This window comes from Indicator indicator, chromosome 6, assembly GCF_027791375.1.
Source record: "Indicator indicator isolate 239-I01 chromosome 6, UM_Iind_1.1, whole genome shotgun sequence".
Classification (NCBI taxonomy): Eukaryota; Metazoa; Chordata; class Aves; order Piciformes; family Indicatoridae; genus Indicator; species Indicator indicator.
This window is the reverse complement of record NC_072015.1, coordinates 19,056,818-19,076,603: the sequence shown is the minus strand read 5'-3', so window position 1 is coordinate 19,076,603 and position 19,786 is coordinate 19,056,818. Positions and strand designations below refer to the sequence as shown.

General features: G+C 40.4%; 1 protein-coding gene across 1 annotated transcript in view; it reads left to right on the top strand.

Moving 5' to 3' along the window:
• The window catches only part of TRIO (trio Rho guanine nucleotide exchange factor), a 266,295-nt gene that overhangs the window by 118,631 nt on the left and 127,878 nt on the right, over positions 1-19,786 (top strand). The window contains exons 11-13 of the mRNA XM_054381562.1: positions 2,183-2,374; positions 12,184-12,353; positions 13,244-13,418. Coding sequence (XP_054237537.1) covers positions 2,183-2,374; positions 12,184-12,353; positions 13,244-13,418 — 537 coding nt within the window. The remainder of the gene's footprint in view (positions 1-2,182; positions 2,375-12,183; positions 12,354-13,243; positions 13,419-19,786) is intronic.

The window sequence follows — 19,786 nt, the reverse complement described above, 5'->3', positions numbered from 1 at the left end:
AGCAAAGCTTCTTTAGTGTAGACTCAAACTTCAATCTGTTTACTCCAGAGATTTACATCCTTCTGTGCTTTCTTGATGAGTTAATTTTGAGAACCATTCTAAGGCATGAAAACCCAAGATTAGGCTCAAAAAAGAGCACCCAAATGATAACAAATGTTTGGAATCAGTCCTATTTTGAATTAATGAGAAAGCTGTGGATGCACAAGTTCTAAGCTTCGAGAGTTGAACAGCTATCTCTTCTCTGGACCATGATGCCCTAGCACATCAGGTACCAGAATCACAGAATGTTAGGGGCTGGAAGGGACCTCAAGAGATCCTCTAGTCCAACTCCCCTGCCAGAGCAGGATCACCTGTAGCAGGTCACACAGGAACTCATCCAGGTAGGTCTTGAATATCTCCAGAGAGGGAGACTCCCCAGCCTTCCTGGGAATCCTGTTCCAGTGTTCTGTCACCGTCACAGTGAAATAATTTTTCCTCCTGTTTCCATGGAACTTCCTATGCCTCAACTTCCACCCATTGCTCCTTGTCCTGTCATTGGGCATCACTGATGATCACAGAGAAGAGCCTGGCTTCATCCTCTTGGCACTCACCCTTCACATGTTTATAAATGTTAATGAGGTCACCCCTCGGTCTCCTCTTCTCCAAAGAGCCCCAGCTCCTTCAGTCTTTCCTCATAAGGGGTTCCACTCCCTTAATCATTTTTGTGGCTCTGTGCTGGACTTTTCCAAGCAGTTCCTTGAGGTCCTTCTTGAACTGAGAGGCCCAGAACTGGACACAATATTCCAGATGTGGCCTCAGCAGCGCAGAGTAGAGAGGGAGTAGAACTTCCCTCGACCTACTGACCACAGCCCTTCTAATACAACCCATTGGATACCATTGGCCTTCTTGGCCACAAGAGCACATTGCTGGCTCATGGTCAACCTCCCAACCTACACTGTTACATGGGGTTGCTCTTTCCCAGGTGCAAGACTCTATACTTGCCCACGTTGAACTTCACTAAATTTCTCCCTGCCCAGCTCTCCAGCATGTCCAAGTCCCACTGAATGGCAGCACAACCCTCTGGTGTGTCAGCCACTCCACCCAGTTTAGTGTCATCAGCAAAGTTGCTGACAGTGCACTCGGTGCCCTCATCCAGCACTGGTCCCAGTACTGGTCCCTGAGGGACTCCACTAGATACAGGCTTCTCTGCATCCTCTGACAACTGTCTTATATTCCTCCCAAGTGGCCAGCCCCTCTTTCCATGATCTGTGGACACTCTTCTTCCACATGAGTTTGTCCAGTAGTTCCCTACTTAACCATGCAGGTCTCCTGGCTCCCTTTCGATTTCCTGCTCTTCGGGATGCTCTGATCTTGATCTTGAAAAAAGAGGTCCTTGAATGTTAACTGTCTTGGGCCCCTTTGCCTTCTAGTAGCCTGTCCTGTCCAATTTCCCTTAGCAATTGCCCGAAAAGGCCAAAGTTGGCCTTTTCCCTTTCTGCTTTGACCTGATGCTCTTAGAGGACTGCTGATCTGCATTTGTTAATCCTATGATATAATGGGACAATATTCCACTCTAATACTTATCCATAAATGAGTTCTAAATCTTCTTCTGTTGCTGCCATTTCACAAATGATGATCCAACTGGCACATAAACTTTTTGATGTATTAGTTCTGTAAGAGTGGAGAGAAGTTTTCTGTGCTTGGTCATTTTCCAGCTTCCTGCTTGATGTGTTGGTTTAATGTTAAGCGTCCCTACCATCAGCTATAACTTTCTCACCTCTAATAATACACATTTGAAAAATCTTCTGGCCATGACTGTAGTGATTTTTCCAGTGTTGAAATAGACCAGTTTCCAAGTAATTACACATTTAGGCTGATGATTATTCTAGTTCTCTAGTTCTGAATATAAAAAACTAATTTGAAGAAGAATACATAGGCTTCCAAATTCTGGATTGAGGAAACTTTTTAATAGACATAAGTGATGAGCTAAGAAATTAATTTACTCACAGTTAAATGGAAAAGCATCTAGAAATACAACAAAGTCTTTAGTATGATTATATTATACTACTTAAAAAAAAAAAGATGAAAAACCACATTCCAAGGACCATTTTGTCCTTTTGTTTTCATTAGTAGGGTGCCTTTAAAATATCCTGACTGAATTTTCTTTCACTTAATTCTGTGAAACCAACTTATTTTTCTACAGAACACATATACCAATGCAGATAAGCTCCTAGAAGCAGCTGAACAGCTCGCTCAAACTGGGGAATGTGACCCAGAGGAAATTTATCAAGCTGCCCATCAACTGGAAGACCGGATACAGGATTTTGTTAGGCGTGTGGAGCAACGCAAGATCCTGCTGGACATGTCTGTGTCCTTTCACACTCATGTTAAAGAGGTAAACCTGTTACTAAGCTGTGGTCATAAATTTAAACTTTAAAACCAGTATTGTCCAATGTTACTTTCATTGTTAAAACCTTCTCATAGGAAGCCATGAAACCTCTATGGTATGATGGTGTTTTGTTTGTCACTTGTGAATTGGGGCGTGGAGTAGGTTGGTTGCTTCATTTATGAATTTTAATTTTTTCTTTTTCTTTTTTTTTTTCCCTTTTTTCCTGTCACAAGGAGCTTCTACCTCTGTCCTGCAAGTACACATACTTGTTCTGTCATAAGTATGTGTCATAGGGAGGGAGGGAGGGCCAGAAGAGGGAGCTGATACAGCTAAAAGAAAGCATTGCAGGGAGAGATACTGTGTGCTTTTGGTGTGGTTTTTCTTATTCAACTAGCTGTCTCTCAGTGAAGTTAACTGAGTTGTCAAGCACATGATTAGACTGACATGGTACAAGAGACTGAAATGCGTATTAGAAGCAAAAGCCTATTTAAGGCAATCCTGCTGCACAGAAAGGCTAGAGCAAGAATAAGGACTTCAGTAGGGGGGTTTGGTTAAAGTTAGTGGCAAATTTCAACAACTGTAAATTACTTGTTTTCTGTTTAGATGTCATGTTAAATCTCTCTGCTCAGACCAGGTGAAAACATAAAAGGCTCCTGGATTGCAGCATTTCAGATTATGTCTTAATTCCCTCCATCCTCCATCCAAGAAGTCTGTTTGGTGGGGAAGTGTAATATTCAAAGTTATTCAGCATAAGGTTACTTAGCAAAAAGATTATTCAGCATAACCTTGTAGAGGATAGGGATGGGAGGTTTTTGTATGTGAAACACATGCTCTGCTCTTGGAACAGATGTGTAAGGCAGTTGGTCTTTGAAGGAACCAGAACTGAATTACTTTTTAGCTCTATACATGAGTAGATAGCTCACCTATCAGCTTGTGCTTGTTTCAAAAAGCAGATCAACCTCTGACACTTGTTAATATTCTCCCAGGACTTTGCTTGTTTAAACAAACACTGTCATAAGCTATTGTGGAGTTACTTTGTTTCATTTTTCTCAAGCACAGAGTGTTGTTCCATTGCTTGTTGTGAGGCTCAGAAGCTAAAGTATGCCTTTTGTTTCTACATACTGTTTTATTACCTGTTTTTCTTATCACCAAGAAGAGCAACTCAAGTGGTATTTAAATGCATACAGTTTCTTGTAGTGATGAAAGATGGAGGCTGTAAAAAGGTTTGCAAGGAAAGGGATTTAAAAAAAAATATCCCAGATGTGCTGGAATGTTGCCATTGCTCCCTTTAGATAATAATGTTTTATTGTTAAAAACCCCCACAAACCAACACATATTCTATATATTATTTTTAATGGATATTATTGTGACCCTTTAAATGCATGCAGCTGTTATTATGGCACCTTCCCTACAGCCTGGACTCCAGGGGGAAAGGTACTGTAGCTGATATACGCATGCTGATTTTTTTTGGTTTTGTCATGTGACTGACCTTTATACCTAAAAAGCAAGGAAAACTGGAAAGAGGACTTATTTATGGAAGGAAGAGTATCTTTTTATTTATTTACTTTCTACTTAAAAAAAAATCAGATATGTAAGGCAGGTGTTCATATTTAGTAGACTAGCTCTTTGATTAAAGTACAAAGGAAATAGCAAGCTGAAAGCTGTCTTGTGCTTTTTGCATTTTGATCTGTTTTCAAGACTGTTGTTCATTATCACGTGTGGAGTGCTGAGAAGACATTACAAAGCAGATAGAAGATGAAAATGCCCTAAACCTGGAAGTCATCCATGCTTTGTTTGCAGAAGAATTGCATTTCTCCTGCATGATTTGGCAAGATGCTGAATAAATTATTGGATACATGTAAGCATGTATCCTCTCTGCTATGGGGTGAAGAAATTAGTGTGCACACTTAGCTAGTGAAGAGAGGGAGTCCAAGTAGTAGTGTAATAGGCTAGTTGGTGAACCAGAAAGAGATGCTTCAGATCCACAGAGCTGAGAAAAGATGGCGATCTGAGTTGGTGGTTGTTTTGGGGCTTTGAAAACTGGCCAAATATCCATACAAACCCTTCCTTTTTCTTTTTTTCTTTTTTTTTTTTTTTAATTAGGATGTTTTGGTGTGTTATTTTCCACAGAAATACTTCATATTGAATGAGTTCTTCTCATCTCATGAGAATAATCCAGTACTATTCCCCTGTAGCTTTATACTTGACAAGTAATTTGCCCGCTTTTCCCATCTTCACTGGGAAGCATCAGTGCTGGAATGTCTGCACAGTACTCTTAGTAAATCAACACAGTTTCTGCTTTCAGAAGCAGCATGCTTTCCACAAAAACAATAGATCAGCTTGACACATCCTGGAAGTTACTTTTCCTATACCTGTGCACAAAGCAGCAGTATAGTATGTGTGCAGCAGCTTGTTTCAATGCATGCTCAACATGAGTCACCAGTGTGCGCTTGCAGCCCGGAAAGCCAATCACATCCTGGGCTGCGTCAAGAGAAGCATAGCCAGAAGGTCGAGGGAGGTGATTCCCTCTACTCCACCCTGGTGAGACCCCACCTGGAGTACTGCATCCAGTGCTGGAGTTCCTATTGCAAGAAGGATCTGGATGTGCTGGAACGTGTCCAGAGAAGGGCCACCAGGATGATCAGAGGGCTGGAGCACCTCTCCTATGGAGACAGACTGAGAGAGTTGGGGCTGTTCAGTCTGGAGAAGAGAAGACTCTGAGGAGACCTTTTTGTGGCCTTCCAGTATCTGAAGGGGTCCTACAAGAAAGCTGGGGAGGGACTTTTTAGGATGTCAGGTAGTGATAGGATTAAGGGGAATGGAGCAAAACTCAAAGTGGGTAGATTCAGATTGGATATTAGGAAGAAGTTTTACACCATGAGGGTGGTGACACTGGAACACGTTGCCCAGGAAGGTGGTAGAAGCCTCATCCACGTGATCTAGTCTGAGGTGTTCCTGCCCGTGGCAGGGGGGTTGGAACTAGATGATCCTTGAGGTCCCTTCCAACCATAAAAATTCTATGATTCTATGTTGGAAATGCTGGCTATCTTTTAACATTTCCAGAAGTTCTATAGCCAGGTGGTTATAAGCTGGTAGAGCACCCTGTGGCTTACAAAAATTGGAAAACAAAAATGTAAGTTCTCTGACTCCTCACAGACTAACTTTATAGTTAGAACAGACAAAATTTTTCAGTGAGGAAAAAAAGATATATTTAGGAAAGTCAGAAATACGATGTTCTGTAATGATATTGCCAGTATTTATTTTGCCTAAAGGTCATCCAAGAAAATCAGTTGCTTTTTATATATAAACTGCAATTCCATGTTGTTACGTTATTACTAGTTTATAAGGTTGTGAATATTGATTTTTAATTCCCATGAAAACAGTGAGAAATTTCAATCTTTAACCAATTTTTTTCCGTAAGTGATGTACTGAAGTTAAGCCGTGCACTGACAAGCATTAAAAGTGTTTGGGACCATAATTATCCTTGTCAGATTCTTTGCATTGAAAGTACTGTGTCCTGGCAGGTTCCCAGCCTGAGGGTGGATAAAATACAACTGAACATATGAAACTCTTGACCATTGAAAGAGAGTGAAACCCTTATGGCTTTTGTGCCTTTTGACATTAAATAATATGAGGAGGGACAAGGCAAGAAAAAAAATTGCACAGATGAAAGATACATTTCTTCAATAAAGAGCTATCATAAATGGTTGTGCAAGACCCCTAGGAGCAAGTGTGATGATAATCTTTGCTGCGAAATCTTACCAGGTAGGGATGCATAGGATTTTGTTTTGCATTTAAATTCTTCCATACACACACATGCACACTCTTTTTGAAATGGCTCCCTCAGCATCTCTTGAGTGGGAAGACTGAAACCCTGGCCAAGCCAGGTGTTTGTAGTAGTACCAAAGTAGAGCAACAGATATTTTCCTAACTGGAGTCAAGCGTGGGAATACAGATTAGGCTGACTGTACACGGAAGAGAATGATCTCTTTAGAGCCTGTTGGCTTTTTGCATGTAACCTGTTGTGTGTATTCTGACAAGTTGATTATAAAACAGATTGGAGTGCTTTTTTTGTATAAACAGTATGCATAATGGTGTTACTAGAAGATGTCTCTTCTGTTTTTCTGTCTTACTGAAACTAAACTTTGCACCAGAATAGACTGATGTTGAAACAAAGAAAAGGGAAGTGGAACTGGCTGAGATTTCAAATACAAAACCTTGCTGTTCCAGAGCAAAAGTAATGACATAGCAGTCTGTGGAAGCTGTTGAAGGAAAGTGGCATTGTTTTGAGGATGCCAGTGCATGCCAAGGCTGAGGAGGCCTTATTCTGGACATAATGCTGCTGATTTGTTCACATCAAGCTATGAGGCATGTTAGTTTGATTCAGAAAATCTTGTTGATAATGTTTCACAGTTCACTGACAGAAATATGCCCTCCTTTGCATTATGACAGATGAAAGGGTGTCCATCCACACAGCCTCTCATTTGTTTCTTCCCCAGGGTAGACCCTGAGGTAACAGACCAGCTCGTCTGGATTTGTTTGTAAAGGGTTACAGCTGGGCTGGCTGTGAAGTGAGTGACAGACACTCTCAATTAACCTCTCTCCCTTCCCAAAGGAAAAGTGAAAGGGAAAAAGGGAGAGAGACTTATGAACTGGAAAAGAAAACTAAAACTACTTTAATGAAAATCATACTAACAACAGTAAAATGAAATATATACAAATATATACAAACCCAATATGAACCCAACTCCTTGATGACTATTACATCACTGTCACCTCTAATGCTTTGGACAAGCATTGGAAAGGTCCCAGACTGGACTCAGTGGCAGATGGGAAACCATATTCAGGAACTCATGGTTTGGGATCAAAGGCAGACTGGACAGAGTCCTTCTCAGACACCAGCCATTGAAGAAGAGGCTTGACCCTTGCTGTCCCTCAGATTATCATGTAGTACACAAGATTTAGTGATGACCTTGATCTGCATACCAATCCTTGGTGCTAACTATAAACGTTGAGCTTTACCACTACTAGAAGCAGACACTGTCTACGAAAATGTTGTTAATTTCAAAAAGTGCCATTATTTAGAAGAGACCAAGCTGAAAAGTAGGATCACTGAACAGAGTTAATTCTGTTCTAACTCAAACCAGGACACTGTCACTCCTGAGAATTTGAGTTGATGTTGGTGGTCTACCCATTAAGTTTGAACGTCATAAGGATTCTCTCTCCTCTGCATGTCCTTTGCAGGCAGCAGAGCAGCTTGTATATGACCTCATTGTTAAGTGTGAAGACTCCTTCCTTGGGCTTTTGTGCATCTCTAATTAATTCTTTTTATAGCACAGCAATGCTCAATGTGATGGATCTGGCAAATTATAGAAAGTGCAGTCTCTGGTCAGTACTCTGGTATGCTGGTTATCATGAATCTGAAAGTCGCTGAAGGCAGTTTTTAAATCTGAAACAGGAGAGATGCGTTCAGTGGCAGCACACGAAAGTGTGTTGTGGCTTACTGATCTGGCAGGACTCCAGGGTGTTTAATGTCTTAGATTTTTTTCTTTTTAAAAGAACTCAGTTTTCGTGTGCTACAGGTTCTTACAGGGCTTACAGATAGACATGCACACATCAGCCACTTTTGATGCCCAGATACACTTGTTGGGGAATACTATTGCAACATGTGGACCTGTACAACTAATAGCTTCTTCAACAACTATGTCTGTGGCAATACACGTACTGCAACACTGTGATGGGGGGCAGGGGCAGAAAGAGGAATTGGTAATCTTTACATGCAGAAACCGTGTGCCTTTCTTTGTTCTAGCTTGCTGGAAAGGCTGACTGCATATCCAAAAGCCATTATTATAAAAATTAAAAATAAAATAAATTATGGAAGCGTGATGGATATTTTACCCTAATAAAATCACCGTATGTGCTTAGACAGGTATTTACTTGAAAATAATTGTTCTCTGAATATCTATAGCGAAATGCAGTAAGGTTTTATTTAGCTGCAGTCTTTCAGGAGATTGCAGGAATGGGACTTAAAGGGATAGGGACCAATGATGGAAACACTGAAACTTCCAGGATGTTGCAGACAATTAAAATAATGCCATCTGAGTGACTAATGGCATGCTCCCAAGAACTTGGGAAAGAGGTAGTACAGGATGCAGGCTTATTCAAACAGATGTTTCTTAGTCTCTGTTATATTTAGATCAAATAAATAAATAAATAAAATCTGCTGAGTGAAATATCTGCCTGTCAGCAATTCAGAATTTGATTTCCCTCTCCAATTTTAATTCTGATGTGAAGAGCAGATGAAAAGAGCAGAAGAGCCTCCTTCTGTGACTGGATTGAGTTATTTATATGGTTTTCTTACTGTACATTATAGGTGTCTTGCTGCTGCGTAAAGTTCTTACTGAGGTTACAGGACTTGGTAATTTGTTTAGGGATCTTTGTGCTGCTTCTTTTACAGAAAATAGAGGGGAAAAAATGTCTGGAAGTTACTCAAAACTTCACACCGAGAGAAACTTCACATTAGTTTAATGATGAGTTTGTGGTTTCCTCCCACTGAATTTTTGTTGCCCAGCTCTCTTTTACAGAATAATGAGTTACTTCAGAAATTCATTGCACTATAAAATCTGTAGTTCTACACTACTGAACATGTATGGGTATGCTCCAATCTCTTTGTCCCCCTCTATTAACTATTCACTTTCTTTTGGCATTGCTGTGCCATCTTGTACTGTATTCATCCTTAGTTTTGTATCCAAAATCAAAATAATTTATGCCATTTCCAGTATTTCCTGTGCTCCTTCTGGTTTTAGAGCTGCATATGAGCCAGATGGCTATTGCCACCCATTATTAGTTACTTTTTTAATTGCATGAATTTCTGTCTAGCTTTAATAACCTGATAGTTTTGTTCATTTGTAGTGACTTCATTCTAACTTCTGTGTATAAATACCAAGATTATTTTGAGGGAAGCTGTTTGCAAGAAACTTACTTTGTGGAAAAGCGCCAAAAGCTTATTTGGTAATCTGTTAGAGTAAGTTTTGCTTTTGAAGTGTCACAGAGCTGTAGTCACTTCAGAAATGGTTTAAACTGTTCCACTTTCAACAGCATATGAATCACAACTAGGCATGTAGTGCATACTAATCAATCTCCTTCTCTTTCTGCACATTTATAACATGTTTTTCCTTCCAAAACAATGGGCAATTCAGCAAATGAGCTAGGGAAAGACAATGTATTTTTGAGCATTTTGGTACCTTTGGGGCAAGGTGCCATGCTTACAGTCAATCCAGTCAGCATAACACTTTGTTGTGCTAGCACCCATGTCTTTCTGCTCTAGGCAGGCGCTGTTGCTTTGAGCTGGATACGCAGAAGGAAAGGTCTGCTTATTCTGTGTAGGCTTGATTTCCAGCATCAAGGCTGAGCTTCAAGAGCAGTATTTGTACACACACTATATCACCAGTGCAATACTTCTGAGTTTGCTTGCTCCTGCCAGGTCCTCTCCACCTGGTTATAGAAGTAGCTGAATTGTAGGTGAAGAATTAAGAAATGCAGAGGTGAAGTGTCCTTCGTACAGGTTTGACACAACCCAGTTAGAAATTATATATAAGGAAAAAAATTGAATTGGCTCTTAGATCTGTCTTGAGCTTCTGTACATGGACTTTTAAAGAGAGTCAAGAGGTGACCTTGATACAGGCCAAAAGACTCAAAATTATTTTAATCCCAGTTTGTCTGTGATGAATGTCTCTGAAAGGGGGCGTTTTACAGATGGTGCATTTAGCCTGGAGTGTAGAGGTCTTCTAGCCAGCACTGAACACATTTCATCCGCAGGTAAAAACAAAATTTTACTCTCAATGGAATATGTTTGCACAGTTGCAAGCTGCACTGTTTGTATCTACACACCAACTCAGTTGGAAGGTCTCTAACTGATGCCCTTTTATTACAGTTCAGACATAAATTTCACATGCTAAGAGAGGAATAAAAATATGTCCTTTGGGCTTTTAGACCTGAGTAAAGTTCCCAGGTTCTATTGTCAGACTTCTTGCTCATATGTTTCATTTGTCTCTAAGTGGAATTTGCATTACTAAGTATGCATTTGGGGGGAAAAAATACTTTTGTAAGGTTTATTGGGTTGTGTTGGAATGAATTTTGATGAGTGCGTTTGACCCACTTGGTGAGTCCTATTGATCTGTACTCCTTTTAATAAGCAGGACTGCTCTGGCTTGAGTTTGTGGCGTTTTTGGCTATGGAATTGCATTAAAATCTGTGTCAGGCATTGTCTTTGAAGCATATGAGTAGTCAGAGAAACAGTCTGTATGAATAGGCAGTTCCATTTTTGGTGAAGATTATTAGTTTTGTAGAAAAGAGTCTGGTTAAATGTGATGTCTTCCTAACTGTGAAAACTTAACCTATAGCTTGGTTAACTCAAAACCTACTTCAGGAGGTATGTAAAGCTCTAAAATACAGAACTTAGCATTTGGTTTTAAAATAAAGCTTCAAAGTAACTGATTAATGAAGATCTAAAAGCCTTAACTGAATTTGTATTCTAATATGTCTCCATTAGTAGTTAGGAAACCTTTGTGATTATAACATTATACAATCAACAACAAAGAAACAAAACTTTTTCTTTCTTTAAAATTAAGACAGTTTTGATTGCTTATTGTGTGCTTGTTAACTTTGCTAACCTTTTGAACCTAATTAAAGTTAATAATTTGTATCTTTGAAATATATAAAGGCAGAGAGTAAAATACAGTCAAAAGACCTTAATTCTTTCAATCAAATCAGTTATTCTCTCAGTATAAAAACCAAACTCTAATCCCTGTTCTTGGAATCACAGCATTTGGGATGTGATAAAATAGAGAGGAGGCACCCAGTTTCAGTGTTTCCTGTGAGAGCAGTCGTTTCACTGTGCTTTTAGCACTGCTCATAGAAGTGTTGCAGCCATGCTTCCTGTCTTCAAGCAGTGTTTTTATCAGTTGCACAATAGATGGCTAATGGTTTGTGGATGAATAATATTCACACAGAGTGTAGGATCTAACAGATTGCCTCCCTAAATTGGGGAAAAAGAACACAATAGGGCTCAAGTGACCAGTAGTGATACCTAGCTAGCATATACCTAGGGATTATTGTGTGAAGTGTGGTGCATGGGCAGTTCTGAACAGAAATTATGTGCATGTGTTAAATAGGGGGGGAAATGTTGAATTAACTAATGGAATTACTTATGATGATTTTTATTGTAATATTGTAAAATTGAAATCAAGAGTGTAAACACCATGGTTGTAGAAATCATGGTAGAAAAATAACTTATGTTTGATTTATCTCTGTATTTTCTTTCTCAAAATGCCCTTTTATTTTTCCTTTTTTTTGAAGGTCGCTGGAAAGTGTGGTGTTGTCCGTGTGCATGTGTCAGTATAAATTTGATGGTGGCTACAATACATCTCCCTTCCTTCCTTCCTTCCTTCCTTCTTTCTCTCAGAGAATGTTACCATAGCATTTCCCTCCCAGGGACTCCAGCACAGAGCTGCAGATGGGATTCTCGCTATGAACTCTCTGCTAGTCAATTGGATACGCTTAGTACTGTAGAAGGAAAATGGAAAAGAAGGGGTGACTTAGCAACACAGATAAAGCTTTCCTGGTATTTCTAAGAAGTTAAAACCTTATTTGAAACAAAGACACGTTTTTATTAAATTGAGGATGGGATTTTGCTGTGAAGAGAAACAAATCCTGTTTCTTCTCCTCACCTCAGTCTGTTCTGCCCCAGAGTGATTGATGTGGAAATGCGACTGTGATCCTGGGGCTTATGTTTCTCTGTTTCCCCTCTTCTTTAGCTGTGGACATGGCTTGAAGAGCTACAGAAAGAACTGCTTGATGATGTCTATGCCGAGTCTGTGGAGGCTGTCCAAGACCTGATTAAACGTTTTGGTCAACAACAACAGACTACTCTGCAGGTTACAGTCAACGTCATAAAAGAAGGTGAAGATCTTATACAGCAACTAAGGTAAAACAATTTTTTATTTTAATATCTCCTGGTACATGTCTGATATTCCCTGAGGTTCTTCTCTTTTTGAGGGTAGAAATGATGACTACACAATATGACTTATAAATAAAACTTGTAAATATTAGGGCTACAATGATGTTTCATGCTGTACTCATGATCTCTAACCCTCTGTTTACAGGAAGCTCAGCTTAGAAACACTACCTTCACAAAAAGATTTTGTTTATGCAAGCTGCCTTTCTGTCTTTGTAGTCTGACATGCAGTGCTCTACAGCCTTTTGAGTTTTGAGCAGCAGCCTTTATATAGAGACACACTTGAAATTGTTTTGCAGACTGATGGGTAGCTTTTTTGTAGTAAAAACCATAAGCTTGCTTGCATTTCATTCAGTAACAATCTAAATAAATTTGGGTCCAAGCTGTGGCAGTGTGTGCCTTACTTGCTGCAGAAGCTGATATTATCACATCTACATTTTCAGGTCATACACTAAAGCAAAAGATCAAGATTTTGTTTTTCCAATTTTGCCTTTTTTTGCATTGACAGGAAGGTTCAGTAAAGTAAATAGTTACCATGTGTCACTTCCTTTTCACAATAAAAGAGTTTGTCCCCGGTTTAAAATTTTATTGTACCTGTGTACAGAGTGTCCTTAAATGCTGAATTAGTCTGAAAAATGAAAGTAATCTAATTTCCTAATGCTTTCTGAAGTATTAAAATGTAATTTGGACTTTTATTAATGAAGATATACAAACTTAGCTTTCATGTAATATGGCTTGCACTGACCATATCTAAAACAGGCATAGATTTTGTGATAATGTATAGTTTCCAAATTGTATGATGTTTTTTCAATAATACTTCTTTCTCTTTTTTTTTGCCCTCTTCTCTCCATTTTGAATAGGGATTCTGCTATTTCTAGTAATAAGACCCCCCATAACAGCTCGATCAACCACATAGAGACAGTCCTGCAGCAGTTGGATGAGGCACAGTCTCAGATGGAGGAACTTTTTCAAGAACGCAAGATCAAGCTTGAGCTGTTTCTGCAGCTCCGCATATTTGAAAGAGATGCAATAGATGTGAGTGTCTTCTCTTGGAGTTGCACTGCATGCACTCCTCTGATGTAGAGATTGTTGTGTAGTTGCATTGGCATGCCGTTCAAATGACTGAGAGATGTGGTTCTTACCTGAACTAAGACTTGTCTTGTATGTGAAAGTGTCAGGAGACTGCAGAGCTGAGCTTTTTGATATAAACTCCAGCTCTTACTGGCTCCCAGTGTGCCTGTAAGCATGTCTTGTAAAGTCATGTACCAGTTGCTTCATCCAGTTAAGTGTGGTTTCAATATCAAACTGTCTCATTGTAACTGGAATGCTTACAGTCAGTGTGAATAAGACTTGCAAGATGGCCATCACAGAGACATGGTGAGATGTCTCACATGACTGGACTGCTGCAATCAGTGGCTATAATCTCTTCAAAAGGGTTAAACAAGGAAGAACAGCAGGGGGTGGCCCTGTATGTCAGGGAGTGTTTTGATTGTCTGGAGCGTGATGATGGTGACAATAGGGTTGAGTGTTTATGGGTAAGCATCAGGGAGAAGGCCAACAAGGTAGATGTCATGGTTGGAGTCTGTTACAGACCACCCAACCAGGATGAAAAGACAGAAAAAATATTCTTTAGGCATCTGGCAGAAGTGTCATGATCACTGTCCCTTGTTCTTGTGGGGAACTTCAACTTCCCTGATGTCCACTATGAAAGCAGTAGAGCAGAGAGAGAGCAGGAACAGAGGTTCCTGAGTGTGTGGAGGATAACTTCCTGACATAGCTGGTGATGGAGCCAACCTGGAAGGGCACCCTGCTGGACCTGTTGTTTACAGACAGGGAAGGCCTTATGTGTGATGTAAAGGCTGAGGTCTGTCTTAGGCACAGCGATCATGAAATGGTAGAGTTCTCAATTTTTGGAGAAGAGGGAGTCAGCAGAACTGCCACTATGGTCTTCCTTCAGGCAGACCTTGATCTGGTTGATAGAATCCCTTGGGAGGCAGACCTGAAGGACAAAGGAGTCCAGGAAGGCTGGACACTGTTCATGAGGGAAATCTTAAAGGTGCAGGAACAGGCTGTCCCCAAGTGCCAAAGGACAAGTTGGTGGGGAAGAAGGCCTGCTTAGCTGAAGAGAGAGATTTGGTTGCAGCATGGGGAGAAAAGCAGAGTCTTTGGTTGTTGAAAGGAGCAAGCCACTCAGGAGGACTACAAAGATTGTGTGGGTCTAATTCTCTTTGATATCTTTATGAATGGTCTGGCATGTGATTTGAGTGCCTCCTCAGTAAATTTGCAGATGGCACTAAGCTGGGAGAGAGCGTTGATCTGCTTGAGGGTAGGAAGCCTCTACAGAGGGACCTGGACAGGCTGAGGTTCAGTGCAGGTCCTGCACTTGTGTGACAACCCCATGCAATTCTATAGGCTTGGGGCTAAGTGGCTGGAAAGTTGCCCAGCACAGAAAGATCTGGGGATGCTGATCAAAGCCACCTGAATACGAGCCAGCAGTGTGCTCAAGTGGCCAAGAAGGTCAATGGCATCATGGCCTGGATCAGGAATAGTGTCACAAGCAGTAGCAGGGACATGATTGTCCCCTGTGCTCAGCACTGGTGAGGCAACACCTTAAGTACTGTGTTCAGTTTTGGGACCCTCACTACAAGAAAGACATTGAGGTGCTGGTGCCAGTCTGGAGAAGGGCAATGAAGCTGGTGAAGCATCTGGAGAACAAGTTTTATGGCAGTGGCAGAGGGAACTGGGATTCTTTAGTCTGGAGAAAAAGAGGCTGAGGAGAGACCTTATCACTCTCTACAGCTATCTGAAAGTGGCTTGGAGCAAGGTGGGGTTCAGGCTTTTCTCCTGAGTAACAAATGATAGGATATGTCTTCAAGTTGCAGCAGGGAAAATTTAGATTGGATATTAGAAGAAAATTCTTTACTGAAAGGATTCTCAAACACTGGAATAGGCTCCCCTGGAAGGTGGTTGCTTCACCATTCCTGGAAGTGTTTAAAAGACACAAATTTGTGGTGCTAAGGGATGTCATTTAGCCCCAGACTTGGTAGAGTTAGATGTTGGTTGGACTGTATGATCTTGGAGGTCGTTTTGAACAGAAAGGGTTCTGTCATTCTGTAATTTTAGTACAAAGCCTCTAAGCTGTTCCTTCATAATAGCACCCTTCTTTGCATTCTTTTCCAAATCAGCATTTTTTTTTTCAGCTGGCAGCTACAAGTGATGGATTTAATCTTTAGGGATGTTGTATTGACTATCCGTCTTTTTTTAAAAAATAATACTTTTTTTCTACCTTGAAAGCAATGCAGAAGCAGTTGTAGAGCCACACCTCTGCAAAACTTTAAGTTATGAGACTGTCAAAATTATGGAGGAGGGTCTGTTTGTGTTTTTATACAGATTTATCCCACATGGAGCTTGTGTTTATATATAGACTTATACCACATGTAGCTTGGATTAATTGAATTCCGTTATAAAGCTTCAACTAAATTCATACAACTTTTGTGAAACAATTAGTGCTGTACACAGTGACTGAAACTGAGTGGTGCCTCAGAAGGTTCAAAGTTATCAACTGAAAAATGATTGGTTTGAGTATGTAATGGCTTTGTCTCGGGACTCTGGAAACCAGAAGTTATATTGACTCTATATCTCTTCACTTGTGTGTAGTAAAAGCTGTAACTGTTGGTTAGGTATGGTTGGGGTAAGGGCAAAGAGGCAGTTGGCAGAAGTGATAGCTTCTGAAGTGTTTGTTTTTTTTTTTCTTAAAATCAGGACTGGATGTCATTGCTGAAGTCTAGTTTAGCTAAGCAAGTTGTTAGGTGCAATGCAGAAATAGGCAGACAGTTCCTTGGTCTGTGCCCATAGAGGAAGTGAGAATGGGTGTGCTTTACAGTAGTAACTCTTCCTTTACAGACTAAGAAGTTTCTTTATTTTACAGTTCACACTACTTTGGAGGGTGCTTGCTACTTCAGTTATGTGGGAGTTCCCTTGCATATGCAAGGGAAAGGTTTTGGCAGGATTGTGATTGTAGTAATGAACCAGATGACTGGTGTACATGTAGGAACATGGAAGGTACCCCCTTCTGCAGGATTGTAAGCAATTTTGCAATCTCTGCAGAAGTGATACCCAGTGCTTGATTTCTGTGTTCTGTTCATGGAACACTTCTATTGAGGAAATGACAGCTGTGGGGTGCAAGGCATACAAAGAAAAGTAATGGAAGAACCAGGTTAAAAGTTTGAGTGAAATTCACGATTAAGGTGGTGGCTTTCTGTAGTAGGTTACCTGGATTCTACAGTAGCAGAAGGCTGGTTGCAGGAACCCTGCTTTGCAGATGTGTTCTGGTCCTTCAGTGCCACACCTCACCTGGACAGACAGTAGAATGTACCCTTCTGTTTAAGTTATTTGGTGATGCCAGTAGGATTTTGCATTAGAAAGCTGCAAACCCTAACTTGATAGGTTTTGGTTTTTCTAAAGCTGACACTTGGCATGCTTTACGTTTTGGCACATAAAACAAAGCAAAGTACCAACTACCTTATTGAAAGGAGTTGGTGTATTTTATTTTTATGGACTAGAAGCAAAACCTGTGCTCATTTAAGACTGCCAAGGAGCTCTCCAGGGAACAAAGTGAACCTTGCTGCAGAGCATCTTCAGCAAAGTGTTGATTGCTTTACTGTCTCTGTACTGTCTCTGTACCTCTCTCTGCCTCCTTATTGAAGCACACTTCTCTTTTCTCTCTCCCTGAAAGCAGGCATCTGTTCAGAAACTTCCGGTAGGAAAATGCAGGGACTAATTCCAGGTCATTCGTTTGAAACCAGAGGCTTAACTGTAACATGATAATGAGGAGAAGCCAGATGCCAGCTAGAAACTTGCAGACTGTGTTTTGACCTCATCCTTCATGGAGGATTTTTTGTGACTGGTCCAGTCAGTTGAGTTGGCTGTAGCACACTTCATTCAGGGTAGCATTGAGTGAGGATAATTTTTCTGAATGACAAACAGTATTTCTAGCTTTTCTTATTGCTTGCTAAGGCTAAATGGGACAAAGGGTTCCACTAGTGCTGCAGGATCATACTGTGCAGATGTGTGTCTGGGGACAGAGGTGAGATTTGGTGCCAGAGTAAGTCCTCTTCTTGTCTTCACTCTTCCCTTATTATTCACTGATAAAATACTCTATTTATTTTAGTTGGTTTTATCTTGCAACTTTTCAGATTCTCTTGCTCTTCTGAAATTGCAGCACTGTCTCTGGTTTGCTTACTCTTGGCATAGAAACTCTGACCTTCTCTATGCTCTGTTGGCTTCTGAGTGCCATTGGTCATGACTGTTGTGAACACCTGTATTAACTAAAAGCAAGAAGGAGGAAAATAACATACATGAAATATCCCTTGCTGGGGTCGTTAGTAGCATAAGGAAGATCTGTATGGACCTAGGCAGTAGGAAGGTAACACTGGTGGCAATGTCTGCAGCCTAGAGCGTCTGTCTCACCTATGTGTGTGCATTTTTGCTTGTCTAACTTAAATGCCTCAAGGCATTTAAGAGTCAGGTCTCTACACAAAGCATACCAAACACTTTTCAACTCACAGGCTTATCTGAGCTCTATTTTTGGACCATACTTACAAGGTGCCTGTTAAGTCATACAACTGAAAAGGCAAGGATGCAAAGTGGTGGATCACAGAGACCCAGATCTTTTCCCCATTCCCATTTTCCCTTTTTCCCCAGGACATAACATTTTCCAGGTTGTGGTTAGCACTCATTTGATATAAGGAGTGCTATTAAAACCATTTTCAGAAGAGACCTGTGGTTCTGTGTTTCTCTTGCACTCAGATGCCTTCTGTGTTATCCCTGCATTTTTTTATTAGTGTTACCTTTAGATTTGTTAAAACCTAGGAATGTCAGGCAGCTTGGACTCTGCACTAGGAACTTCTCAAACACATACTATGGTAAGTAGTTACCCTGTGTTTATGCCAGGCTTTGGATGAGAGCAATATTAATTTGTGATTAAGTTACTTTTGAACATTTGTTAGTCATTCATCTTTGTTTTGTTTGTTTAAAGCTAATTGTCTTGATAAAACCTGACAGAGTAGAAGCGTGCTTGCTATAAAAGTGTTGCTCTTAAAGCAGAGCTTCAGGGGATGCAGTGAGGATTGTGGGCAGAGAGGGCATAATGCATGCTATTTTTGTTTAAATTCTGCCCTCAATGCATTTTGGATTTGCACAATGGGTGCAATGGCTGAAACAGATCAGCCACCTAATTACTACTGAAAAAAAATGTGAGGATTACTGTCCTTGAAAGGAACCTTGGTTGTAGGGTTCACTGATGTCTTATCTTTAGAATGAATGCAAGACCATACTGGCACTCTATTTGAATTGTGGGCTTCCTGGTCTTTTGAAGAGGGCAGAAAATTCTTGCTCTTGTACAGGACTGTTTCACACTGTGGTTAACTATGTGTGGGCCATGATCTTAACCTTGGGATTGTACAAAGTAACAAGAGAAGTTACAATTCTTACTGTTATTCATTGTTCTTTGGAGGTAGCACCACTGAAACCTCTTGGCTTAAAAGTACTTGTCACTCGGATCAGATACAGTGAATCTCAGGACAGTCTGAGAACAGAGTGACTACAGTCTACTTAAACCATTTCATTATTATAAAAATAATGACACCTAGCCTCAGCAAAGTCCTATTGTGAGCTTATTGTGCTCATTAGTTTATTTCCACTCAATTTACCAGTAAGAGAGGTAAGGTTTTGGCATCTGTTCTGAAGGAAGATGGGCTGGCTTTGCTTTGGCAAGCTATGCAGTGGCATAAATGTGTTATGTTAAATACCCACTTTTTAATGGTGTTTAGAAGGATGGTGAAAGATGATGCTTTGATGTCAGCATTTCACAGCCTTTAATGCTCAGATTTCTCAGTTTCACCAAGTCTTAACTACAGTTATTTCTTGAAGATAACTTATGTTGTTAACTGAACTGGATGAAAACAAGATGGTATACCTGATAACTCCCATAGTGAGGCGGATGGTTCGAGGAAACAAATGTAAGATGAACTCCACTGCTTTTAGTAAAAAAATGATCACTGAGTTTTGAAGATGAGATAGGGAGAGCAGGGCTGAGGAGGAGCAGAAAAGTAGCTGGAAGTGGGCAGTTTCTCAGACTGGACTGTCTTAACTGTCAGTAAGATTTGAAGTGTTAGAAATATTTTAGGTCAGATAAAAGGAGATGAAGAGTGGTGAGTGATGAATGAGACACGTGGTGGTGGCAAGGTAAAAGGGAAATAAAAGCAAATTGTGAAGGATTTTCTGGGAGAGGAAGACTGTTTTTAGAGGGGAAATCACTCAGCATGCATAAATAGTGTGTGATGTTTAGAGGACATGAAAGAGAGAGAGAAAAAAGCTGTAAGCAGGAACTGAAAAGGTAGACA